This window comes from Leuresthes tenuis, unplaced genomic scaffold (genome assembly GCF_036924035.1).
Source record: "Leuresthes tenuis unplaced genomic scaffold, fLeuTen1.0.hap1 SCAF_2, whole genome shotgun sequence".
Taxonomy (NCBI): domain Eukaryota; kingdom Metazoa; phylum Chordata; class Actinopteri; order Atheriniformes; family Atherinopsidae; genus Leuresthes; species Leuresthes tenuis.
The window spans coordinates 19172215-19194309 of NW_027325356.1; the positions used below are offsets into that span (position 1 = coordinate 19172215).

The window sequence follows — 22095 nt, forward strand, 5'->3', positions numbered from 1 at the left end:
GTAACACTCAATGAGTCTTGTATTAAAGATTTATTTACATAACACAATGGAAAGTCACTGACCTAAATCCAGTTTGTAGATCTTAGGATAATGGAGAATTCATTTTTTCTTTCTTTGGAATGTATTCGAAACATTCACGTAGCGTATTTACAAACTTGCTCTACTGTACAAGATGTCGTGAAAACCCTTTTCTTAAAAAGCTATGAAGTGACTTTTGACATATTTTTTACTCCACGGAAAATACTTAAATGTGTAAATATTCTCAAAACTACAAGAAGTTGGCATTTTACTAAGTCAATGCATCATTAAAACAGTATTGTACACATACTGAAAAAGTACTAGGAGCATAAACAGATGACAGATCTGATAAAACATGTTGCATACCTGCTCGAGTATTAGCGTGTACATGTTTCTTTTACAAGCTGGAACTTTCTAACCATTAAAGACATGAAATGTACTCGGATGCAGTGTTGGACAGCATTTACTTTACTATTCCTAAAATAATTGTAGTTATTTTCCCATGAATGCTTTCTCTCCCAAGGAACATATCTCTCAAAGCTGATCTGGTACCCATTTTCTTGTGGGAATAACATCTGATGCTCACCTTTCCTATGCAAGCCTCTCATAATGCTCATAATACGAATAAATGTGGCGTGTTGAAAACCAGCAGGTGATCATGAATCATTGCAGTAATACATGTGCGTCATCATTCATGGAATGAAGCCAGAAAGTGTCGGTAAACTGTCGGAAAAGTTCAGGGGTTTGAACATAAAAAAAAATAAAAGCATGTTATGGACACCTCAAATTCAATATAAAAGGGAGCACCTTAGTGATTACATGAAAAAATAAAAGGAAACATCACTCAATGACAGCAAAACACAAATGAAAGGAAGTCAAACTGCTGTCATTCACTTAAAAATCCCAGTCTCTAAAAATCCCAGTTCTCCTTTGAAAGTCAGACACAGCTTGCTCAAAGTAATAATTACATCATTTCAAGATGCATGAAAAAGAGACTGCATGCAGATTTCAAACTGAGACCTTGCTAAATACTCCGAGCATGTACATGCTGCACTTCTCAGTATTTTTTTTTTTCAGGGGGGGTCAAATCTGTTGGTCATTTTTCAGTTGAAGAGAAAGGAGTGTATAATGCATGAGGAACAGATGGCTGGACTTAAATAACATTAACCACTCTGGATGTTGGCAAGAATGTAGTTGAAACCTTTAAGAAATACAAAATGATCTAAAACCACTCAAGTGGTCGGTGGTCTGGAGTTACCCAAGGTGCAGAAGGTGCGTTTTTTTTCCTCTTTAAATCAAACGTTTTACATGTAAAATAACTAAATGGATGTGTTTTATTTAAAAATGTAGTTTAAGTGGTCGTGTAGGCTTCAAAGAAGTTTAAAGGAAAAACATGACAAAAGTTGTCTATTCCAGTTGTTCAAACTGCCATGCTATACTGCCAAAGTAACAGATGTTTAATATATGCAAAACAAATGATTTAAAATGAACCTCGTGCACATCTTTTATGCATGGTTTAGTTCATGTGCAGATTCATTCCGAGTCGGGCTGTTTTTCTCCAGTCGCGTCATGAAACAAAATCTCAGAGACGGGCAGCTGGTCCTGAACATGTAGGTTCTCTGAAAGACCCGCAGATTCATCACACAGATCTAAAACCCCATCTGATGCACAGGAAGGTGACGCAGCCGGCAGCAACAAATGCTTTAATTCTCCTTTGGAGGTACACTCAGTGGCACTCGTTTCTGTGGAATCCTTTTCCTGATTCCCTTCTGGCAACTTCGGATTTGCCTCTTGTTGGCCAACAGCGGCAACACTTGCACTTCCAGATGTGATGGACTCAGCCTGTTTTAAGTCTGTTTCTTCTATTCTTATAGCAGGCGGTGTCATCAACAGCTGGACTTTGGCTGGCTGCCGGAGATGGCTGTGTGAAATATAGAAGACAGCATCATGAAAACCTTTTCAGATTAACAGACAGCCAAGATGTAGAACTACAGGCAAACAGAGTTAATAAGAAACAAAGTTTTATATAAAGACGAGTAACGGAGAGTGAACGGCGTCTGTATATTTAGTGCAAATGAAACAAGAGTCCAGTTTATTGACACCTTATGGATATATCGTCTGAATTATGCAGAGGCAGAGACCGTCTCTGACATTATTCAATACTCACAATGTATAGAGGACGATGTAGTGCTGGATTTTTGTTTACTCTACATAGTGGGCTCAATGTAGCCCACTATGTTGAGTAAAAAGTAGCACAGTCTCCCATTTCCAGTAATAAATCCCAAATTGAATGTGTACATATACCATTACAGCTAGCAACCACGATCGCTCAACACTTAGGTACCCATGAAGCAGCTAGCCCCATGATGTTTGCCTTTGGACGTTACATTTCTTGTAAAAACTGAATTTTGTGTAGATATTCCCGCCCCCCCTTAAAAAAAAAAAAAAAAAAAAGAAAAGAAAAGAAAAAAAAAAGCCGAGTCTGCTCTGATTGGTCAGCTCCAGTGGCCTGATCGGACACAGCACAACATTCAGCATCAGCTCTACTGAGATCTGCAACTCAAATCAAGACCAAGATCGCAGGATGGGTTGTGAATATTTTTTAAAATCGCATTAAGGACACTTACCTACGGTCCTTTTTATTTTTGGCCTATGTTGATGGCGTTATGGGTGGGAAGGTGGGATGTAGCAAAGTAGATTGTATTATAAATATCTAAAATTTCAAAATATCAAATTTGTTTGCATGGGAATAATAAAAAAAAAAAAAAAAAACTGTTCTTTACGGTTCTTTGTTTTCTACCAAGTGAAGCAGAATCGTGTTGGAGTTTCACAGTTATACAATAGAAATATTGATTAGAATTTGACTTGTATCGCCTCAGGGACTAATGACACCACAGCAGGACTTGTTAAAAGGAGCAAAGATGTTTGCAAGTTTCAGGCTTTACAGTTCAACAGAAAGATTGTAACAGACTGTAATTATGTGTGAATGAACCTCCAGAGCATGTTGTCATAATAAGAAAGCAAAGATGCCAGCTACATGGATTGGAGGAGCCCTTTAAGGTAAATTTAGATCTTTTCGTATCAAAGAGCAGGGTAATTGTTGAGTTAAAGAGTGTTTAACTGCAATCTCACGGTTTATTGTTTGATTTTCAAATAAATCAGAGTCAACACTTAAATAGTCTAACATGGTGCAGTACACGCCGGGAGTTTGTACAAAAATCAAGCTGCATGACAGACAGTCAAACCTGAAGCTGTGCTAAAAACAAAGTTAATATGAGCTCCTTCCGTAAGACTCCTTTAACTGTCATCAACTCAGTGCTCTTAGAGCGAGAGGCATTGTGGATTTTAACCTGGTTAAATTCTCTTCAGGTATAATCTGCAGGTCTGTGGATATAAAAGACTTCACATTATGTCTGTATTTGTGCACACCGCCCTGTTTTATCAGACTAAATTAAATGAATGGATGACTTCTAGGAGTAGAAATGATCATACAGTATCAAGATGCATACAGAGCCGTTACAGCCTCATTTAATCAAACCGTCAGGAAAAAAGAACCTTCAACACCGAGAGGCACAATTCTTAGTCAGGGCTTCAATATTTTCTGGGACCTCATGAATAATAAAATTCTTACAAGCGGTTTCGAAATGTTTGGTTAAACTACAGATGTTATGATGCACAGCAAATAACTTCAAAGTCTTCAAAAGAAAAGAAGATGCATCTCATGCAACTTGAACCGCTCCAATTGGAAGTATGTTGGGGATCAAAATGCTCCTCAGGAAGGCGATTCACTGCTGCAGCCCAAATAAGTTACTTCAAATCAATAAAAAAAAAAAGAAAAAAAAAAGGGGGGAATCATAAAAGTACACTCCAGCTGTCACAGTACATTTACTCTTTAGGATTAGTAAAGCTATTTAGAAAGAGATGGGTCTGGTTTGGGTGACAAGTCCCACACAAGACGCCAAGAAGTGGGAGAATTTTAAGAATTGTATTCATCATAATTCAATCAAAGCCCCGGTTAGAGACTCTGAAGACTATCACAGCCATTACTGGCAATTTTACGTTCAACAGTGACACGACATTAAATAATCACAGGAAATATTTGACTAAAAAGCACCTCAGGAAGCCTAAATGTGCTCAAACAAAGAAGTGGTTCTCTCCCATCAGCGAGGCAAAAGCTGGTAGCTCAGGCCTGTTCAGCGACCCATTTAGATCCCAATACAACCGCTGTCCCAATAAAGCAGCTCTCATGCAAGTTTTCTGACAATACAAATCTGAATTTGTATTTAATGTCGACACATTAAGCAACAGTCACAATCTAAATGTTATCTTGTAAACACCCCCATGACCACACCCGAACCCTTTCACCGCATGCACACAGCAGAGTACATCTGAGTGATGTTTAAGGAAAAGAGGCCACCACACTTTTTTTTTTTTTAAATTTAACACATTCACAATAGAGAAGTAAACATAGCTACAAATTTCAGTAAGTCGCCAATAATCTGGACATTTTGTGAAAGGGCAAAATCCGGCCTGCTAACTGGCTGGTACTATTGTTGGACATCGATTTAGCCTCCAAGCCTCAATCTGAAGAGAGAACCCCTCCATGTCAGAACCAGAATCGCCTGATTCAGGGCCATCCTTGATCCAGAGGGCAGAGAAAAGCCCTAAACCAGGATATAGAGAAGGAGAGGCTGCTAAATTTAAGGGAGAAGATTGATGAAAAAAAAAAAGGGAAAAATAATAATGTTGTTCAAAAACTGATGGACACTAGGTGGTTTAAAAATTAAGTCTACAGAGCAAAGAAACGTCAGCATTCCATGAACTTTCTGTTGGTGTTTTAGTCTCATAGGGAAGACACAGATTAAAAAAAAAAGAAGACATTTACATTATCATCACCAAGTGAAACCATTTACGTAAAATCGGAATCAAAAGGTTTATTTGAAAGTGTTTTAACCAACTATGAGTCGTCTTCTTAATAATAGTCGTGGTCCTGAAGAGCATGAGGAGTGTTGTCTGGCGCTGAGAGGGCAGCAGCCATGCGTTCACGGAGCTCCTCGCCGCATTTCAGGTCTGGCCCAAGATGATCGCCGCCATAATCTGGCTGCAGCGACTCTACTTCGGGCTCGAATGTGTCTCCGTCTCTGAGACAGAAGTTGTGCAGTATAGCACAACAAGCAATGACCTGCACAGCAAAAACTGGGTGTACTTCCAGGACCTTAAAAAAGATCGACTGCCACCTGGTCTTCATGCTGCCAAAAGCCCTACTGATGGCAGAATGGGCTTTAGCGTGATGCACGTTGAACTTTGCTGCAGCTGCACTTGTCACCGGCTCCCTGTAAGGCGTGATGATGGCAATGGGTTGTTCCATACAAGGGTATCCGCCATCTCCCAGAATGCAGTAGCCTTTAGGTGGGTACAGTCTTTGTTCATATAATGGACTGTTTTCAAGAACTTTGGCATCGAGGGCAGAGCCTGGGTAGCCAACAAATATATTAAGGAACTGGCACTGGTGGTCACAGACGCCTTGTATCTGAATGGAATGGAACAATTTTTTGTTGAGGTAGCGCCGAGCATCGTCACTGGGGAGCTTGATCCTTACGTGACAGCCATCGATACTGCCCACGACCCTGGAGAACGCCGCAGATCCGGCGAGGCTTTCAAAGCCAGCGGCCGCAGTTTTGAGCTCGCTCTGCGATGGTAAGCAGATGATCTTCTTTTTGAGCTGGATTACTTTGTTTGCAACACTGTGGACGATATCATTCACGGTGGCGCGTGGGATCTCGAATGCTCTGGACACGACTCCGTTTGAGGTTGCACTCGACAGCCAAAACAGAAACACAAGAACCTCCAGGTCGTGACCCCAGCCTTTATTTGGTGAAGAGCTGAGGACCTGAATCAGATGGCAGACTGTCGGTCTGGAGAGGCGGAAGTCCGGTCTCAGGTCTCTTTGTTCATCAAAGTACAAGGCCAAGACATCGGCATGGGGGTTCAGAGCACAGTACCGACATGGTTGTTCACACTGTAAATAAAGATATTAAAGCTTATAACATGGTGTTATGAAAGGATATGTATCACTACAAGCTCTGTGACAATCAATCACAATGTGCTCTAACAGGTTCTGTTATACAGGATGTGGAAACAAAATTGCACCATGTGATGATTTGAGTAGGTGTGTCCAAACTTTTGACTTTATTCATGTGAGAAATGTGAAAACCTAACAAGACCTTTAGCTTTTCACTTACAAGGTGGCGATGTCTTGCTAGAGCAGCAAGAGCAATACTTCTCAGTTTTCTTCGTTTAGAAATCCCGTTCCCAATCCTGATCAGAAATATTTGAATGATGGTGAGAACAAACAAAGAAAGGATGACGTTGAACGGCATTTTTTACGGCGTTCTAAACACTGTTGAAGAGTACGGAGTGGCTCTTGTAAAATAGGGTTTTAGTTTTAGTTTTTTTTTCGTGATTCCAACAAGACAAAACTCACAAGCTGTCGTGAAAAGGTAACTTAAGGCCCCCCGAGGCTCCTAATCAACTTCAGCGGTGGCCAAAGGCCAAAGGTACAACTCACCAGCACAGACGAAGGCTGTGGTCTATGTACGTTATATTTAAAGAGGGGAAACTGCACAGATTAAATACAAATTCACATAAAGCTGCATAATATGTTTGAATAAAGTCCTTAATCAGTGCAGTTTGTAGCATCAAGCATGGTGTCCAGTTTAGTTATGCATGTTCAATATTTTCAATAGACTATTATAAAACTGCGTTTCAGTTTAAATTAACACAAAAAATAAATTGTTCTGTACATTTATGCTCTTATTAGGCACACAGACACACACAAAAACACATTAAAGGGGCAGTCAGAGCTCATTCACCTATGCAAAACAGTCTATCAGTGATCTTTCTCAGTGACAGACCCGTCTGTTTTCTTCTAACATGAATTGAATGAACCAGGTGTGTCTCAACCTTTAAATGTCATATTTAAAAGGAACCAAAAAAATTTAAATCGGTCTGCATTTGTTCATTTGAAAGAATAACCTGGAATACGGTCAGTAGATCGTGAAAAATGCATACTGGTATAAACCTGGTGCGTTTAAATTGTGTGATGTCATCATTCGCGGCGCCGTGAAAATGCCTTTAGTCGTGCAGAAAAGCATCGACTGTGAAGTTGCCCTCGTACAATCCTCTGCTTAAGCTGCCCGAGTGGTCGCTAAGGTTTAGTGAAGAAGTGACCTCAGACACAGCCTCAGACTTGTGTCATCTCTGAGCAATGATGTCATAGTGATGTCATCAGAATGACCTCAGCCCGGCATGAGTGACGTCTACACAGAATTAATCACTGCATGGTATGTGTTCATCAGAATTTTCTTTTTTTTTTTTTTACTGTTGTCAGCAGTGACCTCCTGAGGTGGGAGACCTCAGTGCATTATGGGAAACACATGGTCGTCCCCTAAAACGCCCAACTGGTTCGAATGTTTCCCTGGGAACTTTCACTGGAACGTGTTTAGTAATAAATATTTCTCCCAGAGGGACTGACGCGCTTAAATACAAACAGTACAGAAACAATATGAATAAAAGGGCTTGAAAGAACTCAGAAACTGTGAAGCAGCTCAACTTTTTGAGTGACAACTCTTATAAAAAGTATTGTATTTTACACCTTTACATGGTCAGTTTGTAACTGTGAGCATAATTTAACCGTATGATGGCGCGTTTCATGTAGGAAGTCTGTTTAAGAACCATGGCGTTTGTGATATTCATCCCATGTAGCGCAAGTCAGGAAATCTTGGCCTCTGCTGACTCTACATGTTGACGTCACAGCTGCACTCCTTTTAAGAGACTAAAGCGAGTGTTTTACATAAAGACGAAGAGGGTGAAATGTAAGTTTCTACTCACTCTTCTTCTTGGTCTTCAGTTTTCACGTCTGTTGTGTTAAACAGAGGAAGAAGAAACCTCTTAAAACTAAACTCACATGGATGCGACTGTTAGAACTGTGAAAGTATTAAAAAAGAAAGAATTTATCAATAAATAGACAAATACAAACATACCTCTCTCCTGAATGACTCTGCATATGTGATTTGGTTGATCGGTTAAATGTTTGGTCATCAGGTCGCCACCTGACGCATCAACGAGGAGGTCGCAGTCGAGACAGAGGAGGGTAAATCTGAAGGAAAAAAGAAGGTGCTTCTTCAGTTTCTGTTTCTCCATTTTTTTTTTTTTAACTTAAATGCAACTCGTTCTCACCTTAATGGCGGTGAGTGTTTCTTCTGGTCCATTTTCAGAAATTTCTGTTTGCTGATGGTGCTATGAAATCTAACAAAAAAAAAAAAAAAAAAAGGACAAAGACGCCTCGTCACGCCAAGCTTAATCAAAGCGATTGCTAAAACAAAAGAAACAAAACAAGCCGGGTCTTACTCACTTTATCATGTGATTCCCGATGGAAGTTTTGCAGCTCGTCCGATAGTTGCACGCGCCGCACCGTGAAACCATCGGGAAATGCGAAAAGAAGTCGTCCACTTTCCCGTTGCACTCGATGCATGTGTAGCGGCCTCCGTTGATGCTGAAAACACAGAACTCGACGTTATTCGGTCTGTACGGTCCAACTCGGATGCTTTCACCTTGAGGAGAATTTCTCACTTTCTCTCAAAGCTCAAGTCAGATTTGAGAAGCAGTAAAAGCCGAATGATCTGAAACTCCGTCGTTAGGCCAGGACACCGCTTTTGATGGCTGAGGCCAATTACCTTCATTTTTTTTTTTACATGGAAGTAATCCTGCTATACGTCAACATATTTTTAGCCAGCCTAATGAAGTGTCCAGATAATTAATTGAAAACACAATTAGCCACTTTGCGTATTGCTGCTATTTAATAACGCCCATTAATTCACCCTCTCCCTGTCATGAGTAGCCTGGATGTCGGGATGAGGACTGTGATTCAGTGGTTCAAAGCTGGATTTATTAGGGAAAAGAGTTTGTTTTTTTTCTAACCCACCATGTTCCCTTAATCAATTAACAACATGTTGCCAAATATGGCTTTAATTACAGTAAACTTGTGTGCAAAAAGAAGAGATTCAGCATCTAACTTTGCTAAACTGTACAAAAACCATAAAATCCAACTCCACACATATTCAGACCCAACTGATGCTCACTGAAGAAACATCTCAGGTGTGTAATTATCAGTCCTCACCCGATACGTTTACATAAAACCAACTGAAAGCTGCTAACCCATGAATATGCATAAGACATGTGGCCTTCTGTAGATTTCGTGCTCCAGCGTGTTAAAGTCTCTGTTAATATGAGTCGGCGTAGCATTTTGGAAAAGCTCAGTTAACAACCTGAGATTCTTGAGTGCCAGGTTGTGTTTGGTGGGTGGATGATATCGCTTCTTGTTCTGAGCCGCCTTGGCTTTTCCTGCTCCGGAGTTGTTTGGTTTAGACTTGGATACACCAACTATGAAACTGGAGACGGTCGGTGGGTCTGGACGGACAGTAATGGCAGATCGATCGGGTGAGAGAGGCGTTACAGACGACTTTCCTACGAGGGAGGCTCGGATGGTCACCTGTGGTGAGAGCAAAAGAAGAACCGACAGTGAATCAAGTCTTATTAACATCAGAACAGCTAAAACTCCACGGGTACGGCTGACTGTCTCGGACCTTTGTACCCGGAGGAAGGCCCTCCAGGGCTCTGGGTTTCCTGAAAGTCTTGTGGACGTGAGTCCTGTGCTCCACTTTTTCCTTGTAGGTGAGGAAATTCAGTCTGCATTTTCCACAGCGATGGATCCCTTTTTTCTGAAGCAGAACAAACAACCATTAAGTGTGACTAAAGGCTAAGTGCATATGCATTTGTTTGTGATTCACTTCAATTCAACAACCAGTAAAAAAAAAAAAGGAAAAAAAAGAAACCATTTTTATTTCAATTAATTAAGTACAAATTCCTTCGGCTTGGCTCCGCCTCCCTCACATTTATTGTCTCTTTGGAGCAGATTTAAGACCAAATCAATCAATCTGAGCTTACTCTGAGCCATCAGTACAAACAAAAAGGCAGGTCACACTAAAATATTAACAGAAACAGTGGAACTGCTGCTTTGAAAAGATACTTTGAGGCAGATTTTACCATCTTTACAACCACGGGGGGCGTAATTCACAGCATACCTGATGTTTCATGTAGTGCTGCATGTATATGTGGCTCGTTCGGAGAACTTTGAGGCAGAAAGGACACAGCAGGTCTTTCGTGTTTTCGTGGACGCTTCGGAAATGCGTCTCCACTTCCGAGAAGAAAGACGATCTGTAGCTGCACACCTTTAGAATGAGTAAAGCACAGCGTCAGTATCGGGGATCGTTTGTCTCGAAACATTAAGTCGAACAACAACGAGGGGGCGACCTGGCAGACATAAGGCATTTCCCCGGGTTTGTGGTTCCCCTTCATGTGTTCCAGGAGCACCTGCTCAGACTCAAACGCCAGCTCGCATATCTTGCAATTGGCTGCAAAAGGAAAAAAAATAAAAAATTAACATAACTCAATGGCCAATAAGAGTGTAAGCAAACGATCAAACCAGCCGATTATCTTACATGAGGATTCGATCGGGCTGTGAGCACTTTCGATGTGACACTGCAGCTGGAACGGAGTCATGTACTGTCGGTAGCAGTGCTGGCAGGTTGTGTGGCTTTCCCAGCTCTCGCTGTTCTGCTTTTCCAGCTCCAGGTGGTGTTTCATGTGGTTCATGAACCTGCCAGGAAAAGAACCCACATACACACACGGTGAGGAAGGAAAGAAAGAAGCGTCACATCACTGCTCAACCCGATGAATTTACGTCCATTCAGACAGAATTTCACTGCAGTGATTGTTGCACAAGGATTTAACGACAGGATGTATTCAGTAGGCTTTAAAGGGTTTGACAATTGATCAACTGGTTAAATCTGACATTTATGTGTTAATCAGTTACTTATTCAAATCATTTTTAACACAAAGGATGATGTTCGTTTGCTATAAAATAAGAGATTTCCTTATGGTGAACTCTACTTTTTCCTGTAATAACCAAATCATCATTACGAGTAAGAAACTCATCATTCATTGTAGAATAAAAAATAATAATAATAAGTAAATTAAAAAAAAAAAAAATCAAACTAACAACAATACACCAAACTGCAAAATATTAACAAAATGTCAAAGGTGTTGAGTGCAATGCTGAGAACCTTTCTTTAAGAACTAAACATCAGGAATTGTGGGGAAATAGAGGGCTTAACAGATAAGGATAAGGCGTTAAGGAGTGGGGAAAAATTCATTATTAGCGGCTTATGTAGATGCAGCAGTTATGGTGCCGGTCCCAAAGGTTTTTAAGATAAATGAGGAATTCTCCTCACGCCTCACTTTCTAAGCATGTATAATGGCCGTCATAATATCGGCAATTACACAGAGATTTTCCTGTTTTTCCTAATGATGTAGTGCTACGTGGCACCCCAGCAGCAAACCTGCCACTGTTGCCCCGACGACGCACGGCCCATTTCTCAGCCTGTACATTGTGCTACCTCAGCTCCCCAAATAGAAAGTTTCATGCGGATGAACTATGACCGCGACAGTGAGAGCGTAGCTGAAGCACAAATGTGTTTCCCCATTAAAAGCAGCTTACAGAAGCCGTTTTCTGCAACGCTCAGAAGCAAAGTTATTTAATCAAAGGAGCAGTTTTTACGCTACCTAAACTAACAGTAATTTTTCATCCTCTGGTCCTTGAGGGAAAAAAACGGTCCAATACCGACATCCATCTGAGAGGAGAGCTGAAGTTAGGGGGAGAAAGATGTCCGCCCTCTCTTTATCGGCACAGGACAGATATCTCAGCCCCTGTCTAGCTTTTTGGGGATAGATTTATCACTGCATGTAGGTAGTTTCTGACAGAAAACTCAATAAATTTAACTATTTTCATTATAACAATAAGATAAAAATATTTTAAAAAAGCCATTCTGCATCACTGCAAATAAAAACAAAGAATTAAAAATAAGCTAAAAACTCAGCAAGGCCTTGGCCAGAAGACTGGAGTCATATCTTCCCCGTCTTGTTGACAAAGATCAAAATGGCTTTGTCAAAAATAGACATGGATTTCATAATGTTCGGCGTGTTCTGAACATATTGTATGAAAAACACAATTCTAGAGATCCAGCTGTGTTATCCTTAGACGCGCATCAAGCCTTTGACAGGATCGAGTGGCGTTCCCTTTTTAACGTGCTCCCACGGTTTGGAATTGGTGCAAATTTTCTAGGATGGATAAAGCTCTTGTATACAAACCAAACTGCTGAAATATTTACCAATAATAATGTCTCGAAACCATTTACTCTCCACCGATCACTATCGCCTTTGCTATTTGTGTTGGCTATGGCCATAGCCACAAGAGCTCATAAAGACATCACGGGTAGAACTATTGGAGGATATGAGCATCGCATAGCTTTATACGCAGATGACATAATTACTTAATTTCTTTCTTTTTTTTTTTTTTTTAATTAAACTTAAAAGATAGTATCCCCCAATTAGTGAATTTGATAGAAACATTTGGAAACATATCAGGGTATGAAATAAACAACTCCAAATCCGCCCTAATGTTTTTGAATGACCGTGAAAGACTGCAGCCCATTATAAATACACCATTCACAGCCACTAAAGAAGGCTTTACATATTTAGGGGTTGAAATCAGTCCTGATGTGCAATAAATAGTTCCTTTAAATGACCCCCTGGTGGACGGGGTGAGGGAGATGCTGAATCGATGGACCAGGATGCCTGCATCTATGATTGGTCGCATAAACATAATAAAAACGTTGGTCTTTCAATCACTTCCGCTTCCTTTACCCGAAATCTTTTTTCATAACATTAATAATATATTGAACCAATTCATCTGGAATGACAAAAAAGCCAGGCTACAACTAAAACTATTACATTTACCAAATGAAAGAGGGGGGCTTCAGCTCCCCAATCTAAAACTGTATTACTGGGCAGCTCAGCTAAGGACAGCAATGTATTACTTTTCAGTAACTTCTCCTCCTGCTTGGGTGACTATAGAGGAGACTTCCGCTCAAGCTTTATTTATAGCTTTATTTATATTCAGCAAGAGTCGGGAGACTGGTTAAACAAACATAAAATCCCTTTCTTCGAAATACCATTTCAGTGTGGTTCTCTGCACACCGACAGGTCGGAGACACACCAACATTATCACAGTTTAGCCCTATATGGAGCAATAACTGTTTTGTACCCGGGAGAGCAGATGGTGGATTTAGGATGTGGTTTAACAAAGGTGCTGCAAAAATTTCAGATTTGTATGCAGAAGGTAGCTTGATGTCATATAATGACCTGTGTGAGAAATACGATATTCCAAGAAGACGCTTCTTTAAATACCTCCAACTGAAACATTTTATTTGATCCATCCATAAACATCCGTCTGTGCTTCCAATATCTAAAATCGAGAAATTGACTCTATCCCACATGGATGGCAGAGGACAATTTTCACTGTTCTATGGTTTACTATTACAACATTCAAAAAGATGGAGGCACAGATAACTGTTTTAAAGGAGAATATCCAAGAAGCTGACTGGGAAGGGGCTTGCTTTAAGGCTCAGACCCAGTCAGTTAATACCAAATATAAGCTGCTACAATGAAAGTGGTTAATGCTTATCTTACATCTTGCAGATTGAAGCACATATACCCTAATGTACCTGATATTTGTGTGAAATGCAGAGAAGAAAAGGCTACACTAATTCATTATTTATGGGCATGCTTAAAGATAAACCAATTCTGGAAAGGTGTGTTACATTGTATCAGGCTCATAGTTGGAAGGGAAGTCCCGTTGCGAGCCAAAATATTTTTACTTGGAATGTATCCAGAAAACAAAAAATAATTTTTTTTTTTTTTTTTTCTTAAAATTGCACTATTGTGGAACAGTATGGACATACCTTCTACTGGAATGAACAAAAGAAATGATGTCCTGTCTCGCTTTGGAGAGATTAATATATATTGTAAAAAAGAAAAATAATTTTGCTCAATTGTGGAGACCTTACATAGATTTTCTGGAAACTCACAACCTTGAATTGTGATTAATTGTAAAAGTTCTGTAACTTGCACTGCTGTGATCTTCTTGAAATTTATTATTGTTTTATTTAATTATTATTTATCTACATTGTTACCATTATTTTTTTCCAGATGGGGGTATACTGTATTAAAATGCCCATGTTTAAATGTCAATGAGTGTATGAATAAAAATAGTTTAAAAAAAAAAAAGAGAAAAAAAAGAGCTAAAAAACAATTTGTTTGAGCTGTTTTACCTTTAGTTTCCCTAAATAAAATAATTACTGTAAAGAATTCCCAATGACCTGGAACAAAAATAATAATAATATGGATTATTAAGAGCTCTTAATGCAGTGACACATAAGCTGGTGACTTGAACAACATGCGATTTAGGCAAACAATTTTTGGTGTATTCGAGGTAAGACCATAGAATAAACACACCTAAAGAAATCAGGCGTGACCCTCTGTGCAATAGTGACTTAGCATCATACAGAAGACTAACCCTCACAAGCTGATGAAGGTCAACTTCTGTCATATTAAAATGAACAGGCTCCATATGAAGTCCAATGCTTCTGTATAATCAAACACTGGTTTCACATTTAGTTGTCCAGCGGGACAGGCTAATATATCAGGCTAATACGTTCAATGGAAACCTTGACAAATTGATTCATGAATAAGAATAATCACTGTCCTGATACAGTGTGACCAAAAAAACATGTTGATGCTTCAATATCAATATGCAGAAATAATTAAATTAAGCGTATTAAAGCATGTAAATGACACACAGAAGATTACAAGATTCCTCTGAGAATTTCATCTCTGATCTGAAGGATGACATATTAACAGGAAATTATAAATATCTATGTATAAATACGATTGGTCGCTACCAAAAAAAAAAAAAAGCCCTAAAAGAAACTGAAACAAAGTAAAAAACACCAAGACCCAAATGGTTTGAAATTGTTGGAGAATTTTTTTGTTAATAGAAAAAAATGACACATAAGCAGAGATCACAAGAGAACAACTAGATACAAAACGTGCAATACTTTAACGCTCGATGGTGGGCGGGGCCTTCTCCTTGGAATTGTAGAAGTAATCGCAAGATCAGACGCACAAATAGCAAGCCGATTCGATCGGTTGGCGCTTCTGCTGCCGTGTGAACCTTAAAGATATGTGCCTTTGTCTTGTTTTGAAGTACATCAAACCCATTCCAGGACCTGAAACTGTCCTGGAGAGCTCGAGGGCAGAAATACCGCAGTTCACAACTTTGGTTTTCAAGGCTGCAGAGTCAGTTAAAGCGCAGCAACTTGGTACGTGAACCTAAAACTAAAGGCAATTAGCACCCAAAAAGCCCACTCTTTGGAAAGAACCCGAAAACTTGCTTCCTATTCTGTTATTTTCTAAGAGGATCGTACCTGATGTTGTTCTTGAGAACTTTTAAACAGCTTTGGCACTTGAAAGTGGTGTTGGTCTTCGGCGCTTCCTTCTTTTGTGTGTCCCCCTCATAGCGTCCGTAGTAAAAATCTGAGACAAGCATGATGAGCTTGTTTGCACTCGAGTTCGGGCCCGACGGAGCTGGATGTCCCACACTTCCACGGCATCGCTGAAATAAAAAGAGATGGTCCTGCATCACTTAAGATTCAATTAAAAACGGTTCCCCAAGTGGTTCTGGCCTATTTTTTATCCCAGTGACACACACGATTTCACAGGTTTACACACCACTGTATGATACTTCTGGGCCTCTTCTGTAAGAAGTTCTTCTTGACATTTGGGGCACTTTTTCTTTAGGATGCCGTTCTCCACCTTGACGATGACTTTTGCCGTTGCTACAGAAAAAAACAGTTAGATTTTACAACTAATAAGATATTAAAACCCAGAGGGATTAGATCCCCCCCAAACAGTAGTGAGATTGGCAGAAACTTACACAAATCAAGCTTAGCTTTTTTCGCCACATTTTCACCTTCTAGCGACGTCGACTCTTGTTTGACTGAGGAGTGATCTAAATGAAACCAACACGAAATGTTTGCATTTAAATCATTTAAATCAACACCACTTCAGCTTGATGCGATGCTTGCGTCACACACATTCAAGACACAAGAACAATTATAATCGTTTTCCAACGGTTTAACTTCTCATTTCATGTTTCTGGTTAACTGAGAAATTACAGGTTTTAGATGACAGTTTAAAACATTTGAGAAAGCTTTTAATAAGTTCTTATCTAGTTCATAATGAGTTGTTTTTTTACCTCTGTTGTTGCTATTCTCCTTGACGGGCGCAGAAACAATCTGAAGCGATTGCGAGTTGGAGCGTTTGGCCTGTAGCTGACCGGACTGTATTGAATACACAGCAGGAGTCTGGACGTTAGACAGAGTCACTACGTTGTTCCTAATCTGTTGCACCTGAGGCCTGTGGACCACTCCGGGCAACGCTGTGGCTGAAGAAACCTGCTGGAAAAGCTGCTGCTGACCTGCTGAAAGACGAGAGGACGGACATTTGACATTAAACTTTCAAACTGAGAGCAGGGGGACAAAAATGCACTCCTCAGAAGTACGGCATACTCAGATTTACCTGGAACAATTGTAAATGACGTCCCAGGTGGATACTGAGACCCAAGGGTGGCAATAAGCTCATTGTTGTTGGTTATTTGTGGAGAAGTGACAATAAAACCCTGAGAAAAGAAACCAATTCACATTCACTACGAAACACCTTGTTCACTTATCATTTTACAAACCTGGAAATATCAAACCTACCTGATTATTAACTATGACAGGCTGCGGAGTCACTGTTGTCAGGTTAGACGGTGCAGTATTCACTGTGGTTACGGGTACGCTCAATGGCAGCACTATTGGTGCGGGGCCAGCAGCAGAAGCCTGGGGGGGAGGGCGCTTTATGTCTTGCTTCCTTGCACTGTTCTTCTGAGGAGGTGCTGGCTGATTCTTACCATCCTTCTGGCTACTAGCTGCAAGAACAAAAACAAAAAAAAAAAAACAGGGCCAAAGTAAGCGTCTCAGGAAATGAAGCCCCTCTACATGTAAGAAAACATACACGTTTTATTAATCAACCTCGTTTGCGATTGAGAAAACCTTCCAGAAACTCTTAGCGGACCATGTGAGACATACAGCATATATAGTATACAGCAGTATAGCATGTATATTGTATGCAGCAGATATATATAGACAAATCAAATGTAAAGGATTAAATATCAACTAGAAAAACAACTGTAATTGAAGTCAGTATGACGATATACTAACAATAAGCTAATACAAGAGCATATTCAAAACAGAGGCCGATTAATCACGCAACAAGTTTTCCCATCAACACATTTCGCTGTTTAAATACTTTGCATGAACGTGTTAAAAATACGCTTCGACATACAGAGCACGCCGACGAAGATGGGCTCGTCGTCATCATCGTCTATCAGGTGAACTTGAGGAACTTGTTTCTGCCACGGCTCCAGCTCCTCCTCTACACACTCCATAAAAAGTTCAGACATCCTGGACCTACAACAGACCAAATTTTGATAACTTCTTACAACTGTCGCTGCAAACAATAATCAATCACCAGTTAAAAAAAAGTCTCGTATCTACCCCCAAAGTTCATTATTTGGCTGGAGGAGAGCGGATTATCTAATTAGGTGTTTGATAAGATACAGTTAGAGATTATATAAGTTGTTATTTAATCAAATATTCTGACAAGACAACTGATAAGTCACATTATTCCTCAACATTTTCAGCGTTTGGTCAGTCCAAAACTATTAGAAAAAAAAAATAAAAAAATAGAAATCAAGTATAAAACTGACATTTAGCCTTGTGTTTTTACGTGAAATTACACGAATGAACCCTTTACCTGAGCTGAACGAGTTTCACCTGAAAAAGAAAACTTTAAAAAAAAAAAAAAACTTTAATCAAGAAGAATTATGACAACTCAACAGTAAGTTTATGCATAAATCTGGTTTTGTCTGTTCTAGTCAGGTTATGAAAGCAGAAAACATAAAAGAGAAAGAGGCGAGCGACGGACCGATGCCCACCGAGGACTGAGAAAAAGAAAAAGGTTGTCTACTCTGACTTGGCCAAACTTAACACGGTTTACTGCGCAGCATGTTCAACATATTTAACATGTTAACATAGATCCTCTTCCTGTATTCTGTCTTCAAAAACTCCAAAGTCCTGAGATAAATTCTCCTCTAATTTCCCCAGCATCCATATTTTCACCCCGTTGCCGTTTAAAGCTGATGGTTGTCCTACTAAAGTTCAACAAAGCCAGGCTTTCTTTGTGTTCGCTGGCTTGATGAAACTAAAACTCCACTCAGAGATAACGGATCCTATGACGGGTCTTCCACACAGACCATTACGAGGACCGGGTTGTTTAGATGTGTGACCAATGTAAAAATCATTAATGCAAAAAAAAAACAAACGAACAAAAAAAAAACACTAATACAGCAATTAAGGCAAGAAAAGAGACAACGGATTCATTCTTACAAATAAAGGCAGTTAATATTTGGCTGTTTATGGCCAAAAAGAAAGCTGCAAATAAAGCTCTAAACTTTAAACATCATCTATCCAAACATAACAGCCAACTCAGCACTTAGATCCGACACTATCCAACTAACCAGGTATACTGATTAATCTTCTAAACCGTGTTATAGTTAATCCAATATCAGTAAAGAACCAACTTGTTGGCATAATGTGAACAAAGTGCACTTCAGCAAAGTCAATTTGGCCTCAAAGTCAGACCTCAAATCCGACTCAATACTTTAAATTGATCGCATTCAACTGCTGTTAAACTTCTGAGCAAAACCACAACAAGTTCTGCCTTTAGTCTAACACATCATCGTGATTTTGGTATGTTCAAAAGAGAGTCACCTTCGGGTCAGCCCCTCTGAACAGGTATCGTATTGTGTTTTAGGAATGTAGGCATTTTGAATTTGTTGCAACACAGCCTTGCGGGGAGGTAAAACCAGAACAATGGGCTGAAAGTTGTTAAAGAGGTCAGTAGTGGAGACAAGTGATCATTCCTTCTGGTCATTGATTCTAATGATAGTCATTTAAATCTCTAATTCAAACCTCTAAACCTCCTTTAGTGTTAACTAAAAGCTTTGATAATGGCAGAGTAACCTATAATAGTGCTTTATAACGAGATATTTTCCTGGACAGCCAATCAGAGCACATGTAACCGTCAGGATAATGTAAACATATTGTTTCATACAAACCTTAATGGGAGACAAACTGAACTATCAGTGTAAGATAATTGATCAGTAAAGCCACTGAACAGGGCCGGTCAACTGCCTCCCAAGATGGCGTCAGCATCGATTATTGATGCTGTTTTCAAACCACTGCAAAGACCAATTTACGCCTTTCTGGAATCCAGTACTTTTAAAACCTCAATGTCAGTAGTTTTTATTAGTTACTTATGAATGGTGGCCTATGATACAGCAAATCAATTTGGATAACAGTAAGCTTTTTCCTTGCAAGAAAGAACAATTGGGTGAAACTGTGCAAGATTGAAAAGATGCTGCTTTAGCCTAAAGCTAGCTAACCTCCTAGCACTATTTATTGTGCTTCTGGACATTTCTTAAAAACAAACGAAACACAGCAATTGTTGTTTGGTACTTTGAATAGACTGCAAAGCCAACTTCCACTAGCTAACACGAGCTAATACTCTCTGAGCCTAGCTAAGCTGAGCAGCGCTGTGTGCCTTTTATCTTCTCGCCTCTTTTCAACAGCTGAGAAGCTAATGCTAACGATCATATTACATGTGAAGCTCCCACTCTTCAAACCACTGCACACCGCTGCGGCGTTGAAGCAAGAGTCAGATTTTAACCCGTCTCGTTTTATTTCTAAACCGGGCTGCCAATAAGTCGCTAAAGTTACCGATCATTGACCACAGATCCATAAAATTAGCCAGCCTCCGTTAGCATGCTCACGTTCTTTGGGAGGTAGATCCGAGACAAAGACTTATTGAACGGGGTTTGTGTTTCAGTTTACCTCTTTCTCTCCCAATCTTTGGGACAGAGCCTTTATAGATACGGGTTTGGGCTCAGTCCTTGGCCTGTGGACGATGGTAATCACGCACTGCGGGTGTACATCTCTTCGAAGGGGGTGGAGGGGGGTTATCTATATGGCTGGTCCAAGACAGCGGAAATGCTCGGAATGTTTGCACCAATCAGGAGCCCGGGAATAGAGTGCTTCCCAGTCCCTCTGGCGGGTTTTCTTATCTTCTTGGTATTATATGATATATAAAAAACAGTTTCCGCTCCCAAGTCAATCCGAACCTTAATCAGAACCAGTCTCTTTGTAAATGAAGTCTCGTGGCTTGTGTGACCTTAACGTTTAAACCGTGGATCAAAAACTGAACATATACAGTACATGTATCATATAATAAAATCATCCATTTTTAATCATAAACAATTATATATAGGTTTAAAAGCAGGGTGTAATAGTAACAAACAAAGATCTGAGTGAAACTGAGTGAAAATATGTTTATGATAATATCTTAATAACTTTTGTTGTTGTTATTTTTGCATGCAGGAAGCAAAGGGAACCGGAGTCAAATTCCTTGTTTGTGAGCACAAATTTGGCCAAATAAAGATGATTCTGATTCTTGTTTTACTTAATGGATGGTTACATATGTATTACCGTAGTTTCCATATAATAAAATATATTTTTCCACAACAGGCCCAAACTACACATGAGAACAGACATGTTTGTGCCACCATTTTGTGCCGTTAAAAATCAAGAGCCCATCTACATAGATTCATTTGTTGCCCCAGTCGCCTGAAGAACAAAGAGTATCCACTTCCAGTTCTAAGGTTTTCACGTAGGTTTCAGAACTTGATAAAATATTATCTTGGCCTTACCAGGTCTGAAAATGAGCGAGATACAATCTCAGATTAACAGCAACACTTGTGTTACATCGTATGATTATTGATGTAGCAGAAACTAAGTCAAAATGCAGAGGCAGCGTGTGAGTAACTATGTTCAACTGATCGTCCGTAAGTGTGAGAACCTCTGTGAAAGCAGAAGTTTTGCCACTTTTTTTGGCCTGGAGCATTCAGGTGAGTGTTAATACAATGCTAAGGAGGAAGGACAACAGCAATTATTTTAAAGAAGCTATAGTTACTGTCCTTCAATCTTTTAAGAGCTTTGAGGTAATTTTCAAACAAATTGCAGTCAATCATTAAACAATGAGAAAGATGATTTGGGCTTGTTCTGCAGACACAGGACTTGGACACCTTTCAGTCACTGAGTCGACCACGAACCCCTCAGTAGACCAAAGTATTGTAAAGTCAAATGTGAGGCCGTGTGTGCGACAGCTAAAGCTTGACTGAAATTGGGTCATAAACAGCATGTCTGAAAAAGAAAAGAATCAAAGTGTTGGAACGGTCCAGTCAAAGTCCAGATGTCAGCCTGATTTATTAAAGTATGGGAAGTATGGGAGAGTGTTTCACTGGAAAGAGTTGGTGTCCTCAGTTCCAAGATGCTTAAAACGTGTTGTTAAGGTGATTCAACACAGTGGTTACCATGCTTGTTTCAACTCTTTGAAAAGTGTCGCTGGCATCGAATTCAAAAGATACATAATTGAGAATGAATGACAATAGAAAATGACTAAATGATCAGTTTCAGCATTTATAATGATGTCTTTCTACAAGCTCCAATCAAACTTAGTGTTTAAAGTAAGTGTGGGATAATTGGATATACAGAAGATGTAGATAGTGACCATCTCAAGTGCCATCTACCCACCATCAACAGTTTATCAACAAATTTTATATATCGCGACATAGAAAGAAAAGAATCTGATCCTGAACAACAAGATATTACACTGTGTCAATATATTTGTAACTAAACTAACTGATTTACTAATTGTCTTCTGTATAAAGCATCAGTCTCGCTGTCATTGTGGATTAATTCTGGCCCACTCTTCTTTACGACTTTGTTTCAGTTCACTGTTTATGAACAGCTCTCTTAAAAGCATTTCATAAATTCAACGTTTTCAATCAATCTTGTTTGTGCCAAATGCTGAGTATGACTAAGATCTGTATTCTGCCACATT

General features: G+C 39.6%; 1 protein-coding gene across 4 annotated transcripts; it reads right to left on the minus strand.

Annotated features, from left to right (window-relative positions):
• Nucleotides 1-15: 15 nt before the first annotated feature.
• znf280d (zinc finger protein 280D) lies at nucleotides 16-20178 on the minus strand. 4 transcript variants are annotated; one of them, XM_072380519.1, is made up of 20 exons: nucleotides 20031-20178; nucleotides 17422-17546; nucleotides 16797-17005; nucleotides 16615-16714; nucleotides 16292-16516; nucleotides 15971-16045; nucleotides 15766-15872; nucleotides 15462-15649; nucleotides 10578-10735; nucleotides 10390-10490; nucleotides 10161-10307; nucleotides 9663-9797; nucleotides 9345-9568; nucleotides 8432-8572; nucleotides 8257-8325; nucleotides 8061-8176; nucleotides 7909-7936; nucleotides 6261-6336; nucleotides 4977-6037; nucleotides 1863-1939 (listed from the first exon to the last, which is right to left on the minus strand). In XM_072380519.1, exons 2-19 carry the CDS (start codon nucleotides 17537-17539, stop codon nucleotides 4991-4993), a joined length of 3264 nt encoding a protein of 1087 aa, XP_072236620.1. In that variant the 5' UTR covers nucleotides 17540-17546; nucleotides 20031-20178; the 3' UTR covers nucleotides 1863-1939; nucleotides 4977-4990. The 4 variants fall into 4 exon arrangements, with proteins under 4 accessions (XP_072236621.1, XP_072236622.1, XP_072236620.1 ...); XM_072380521.1 differs by lacking the exon at nucleotides 4977-6037 and having other exon boundaries at nucleotides 1758-1939; XM_072380518.1 differs by lacking the exon at nucleotides 1863-1939 and having other exon boundaries at nucleotides 2487-6037.
• Between the last annotated feature and the right edge of the window lie 1917 nt (nucleotides 20179-22095).

Excerpts from the sequence above, each read along its gene's own strand:
- znf280d (XM_072380519.1), bottom strand. The coding sequence starts at position 17,539 with ATGTCTGAACTTTTTATGGAGTGTGTAGAGGAGGAGCTGGAGCCGTGG. Across the intron at positions 9,798-10,160 it reads AGCACTACATGAAACATCAG|AAAAAAGGGATCCATCGCTG; the intron begins GTATGCTGTGAA and ends GTTCTGCTTCAG. Across the intron at positions 8,573-9,344 it reads CTGGCACTCAAGAATCTCAG|CATCAACGGAGGCCGCTACA; the intron begins GTTGTTAACTGA and ends CTGTGTTTTCAG.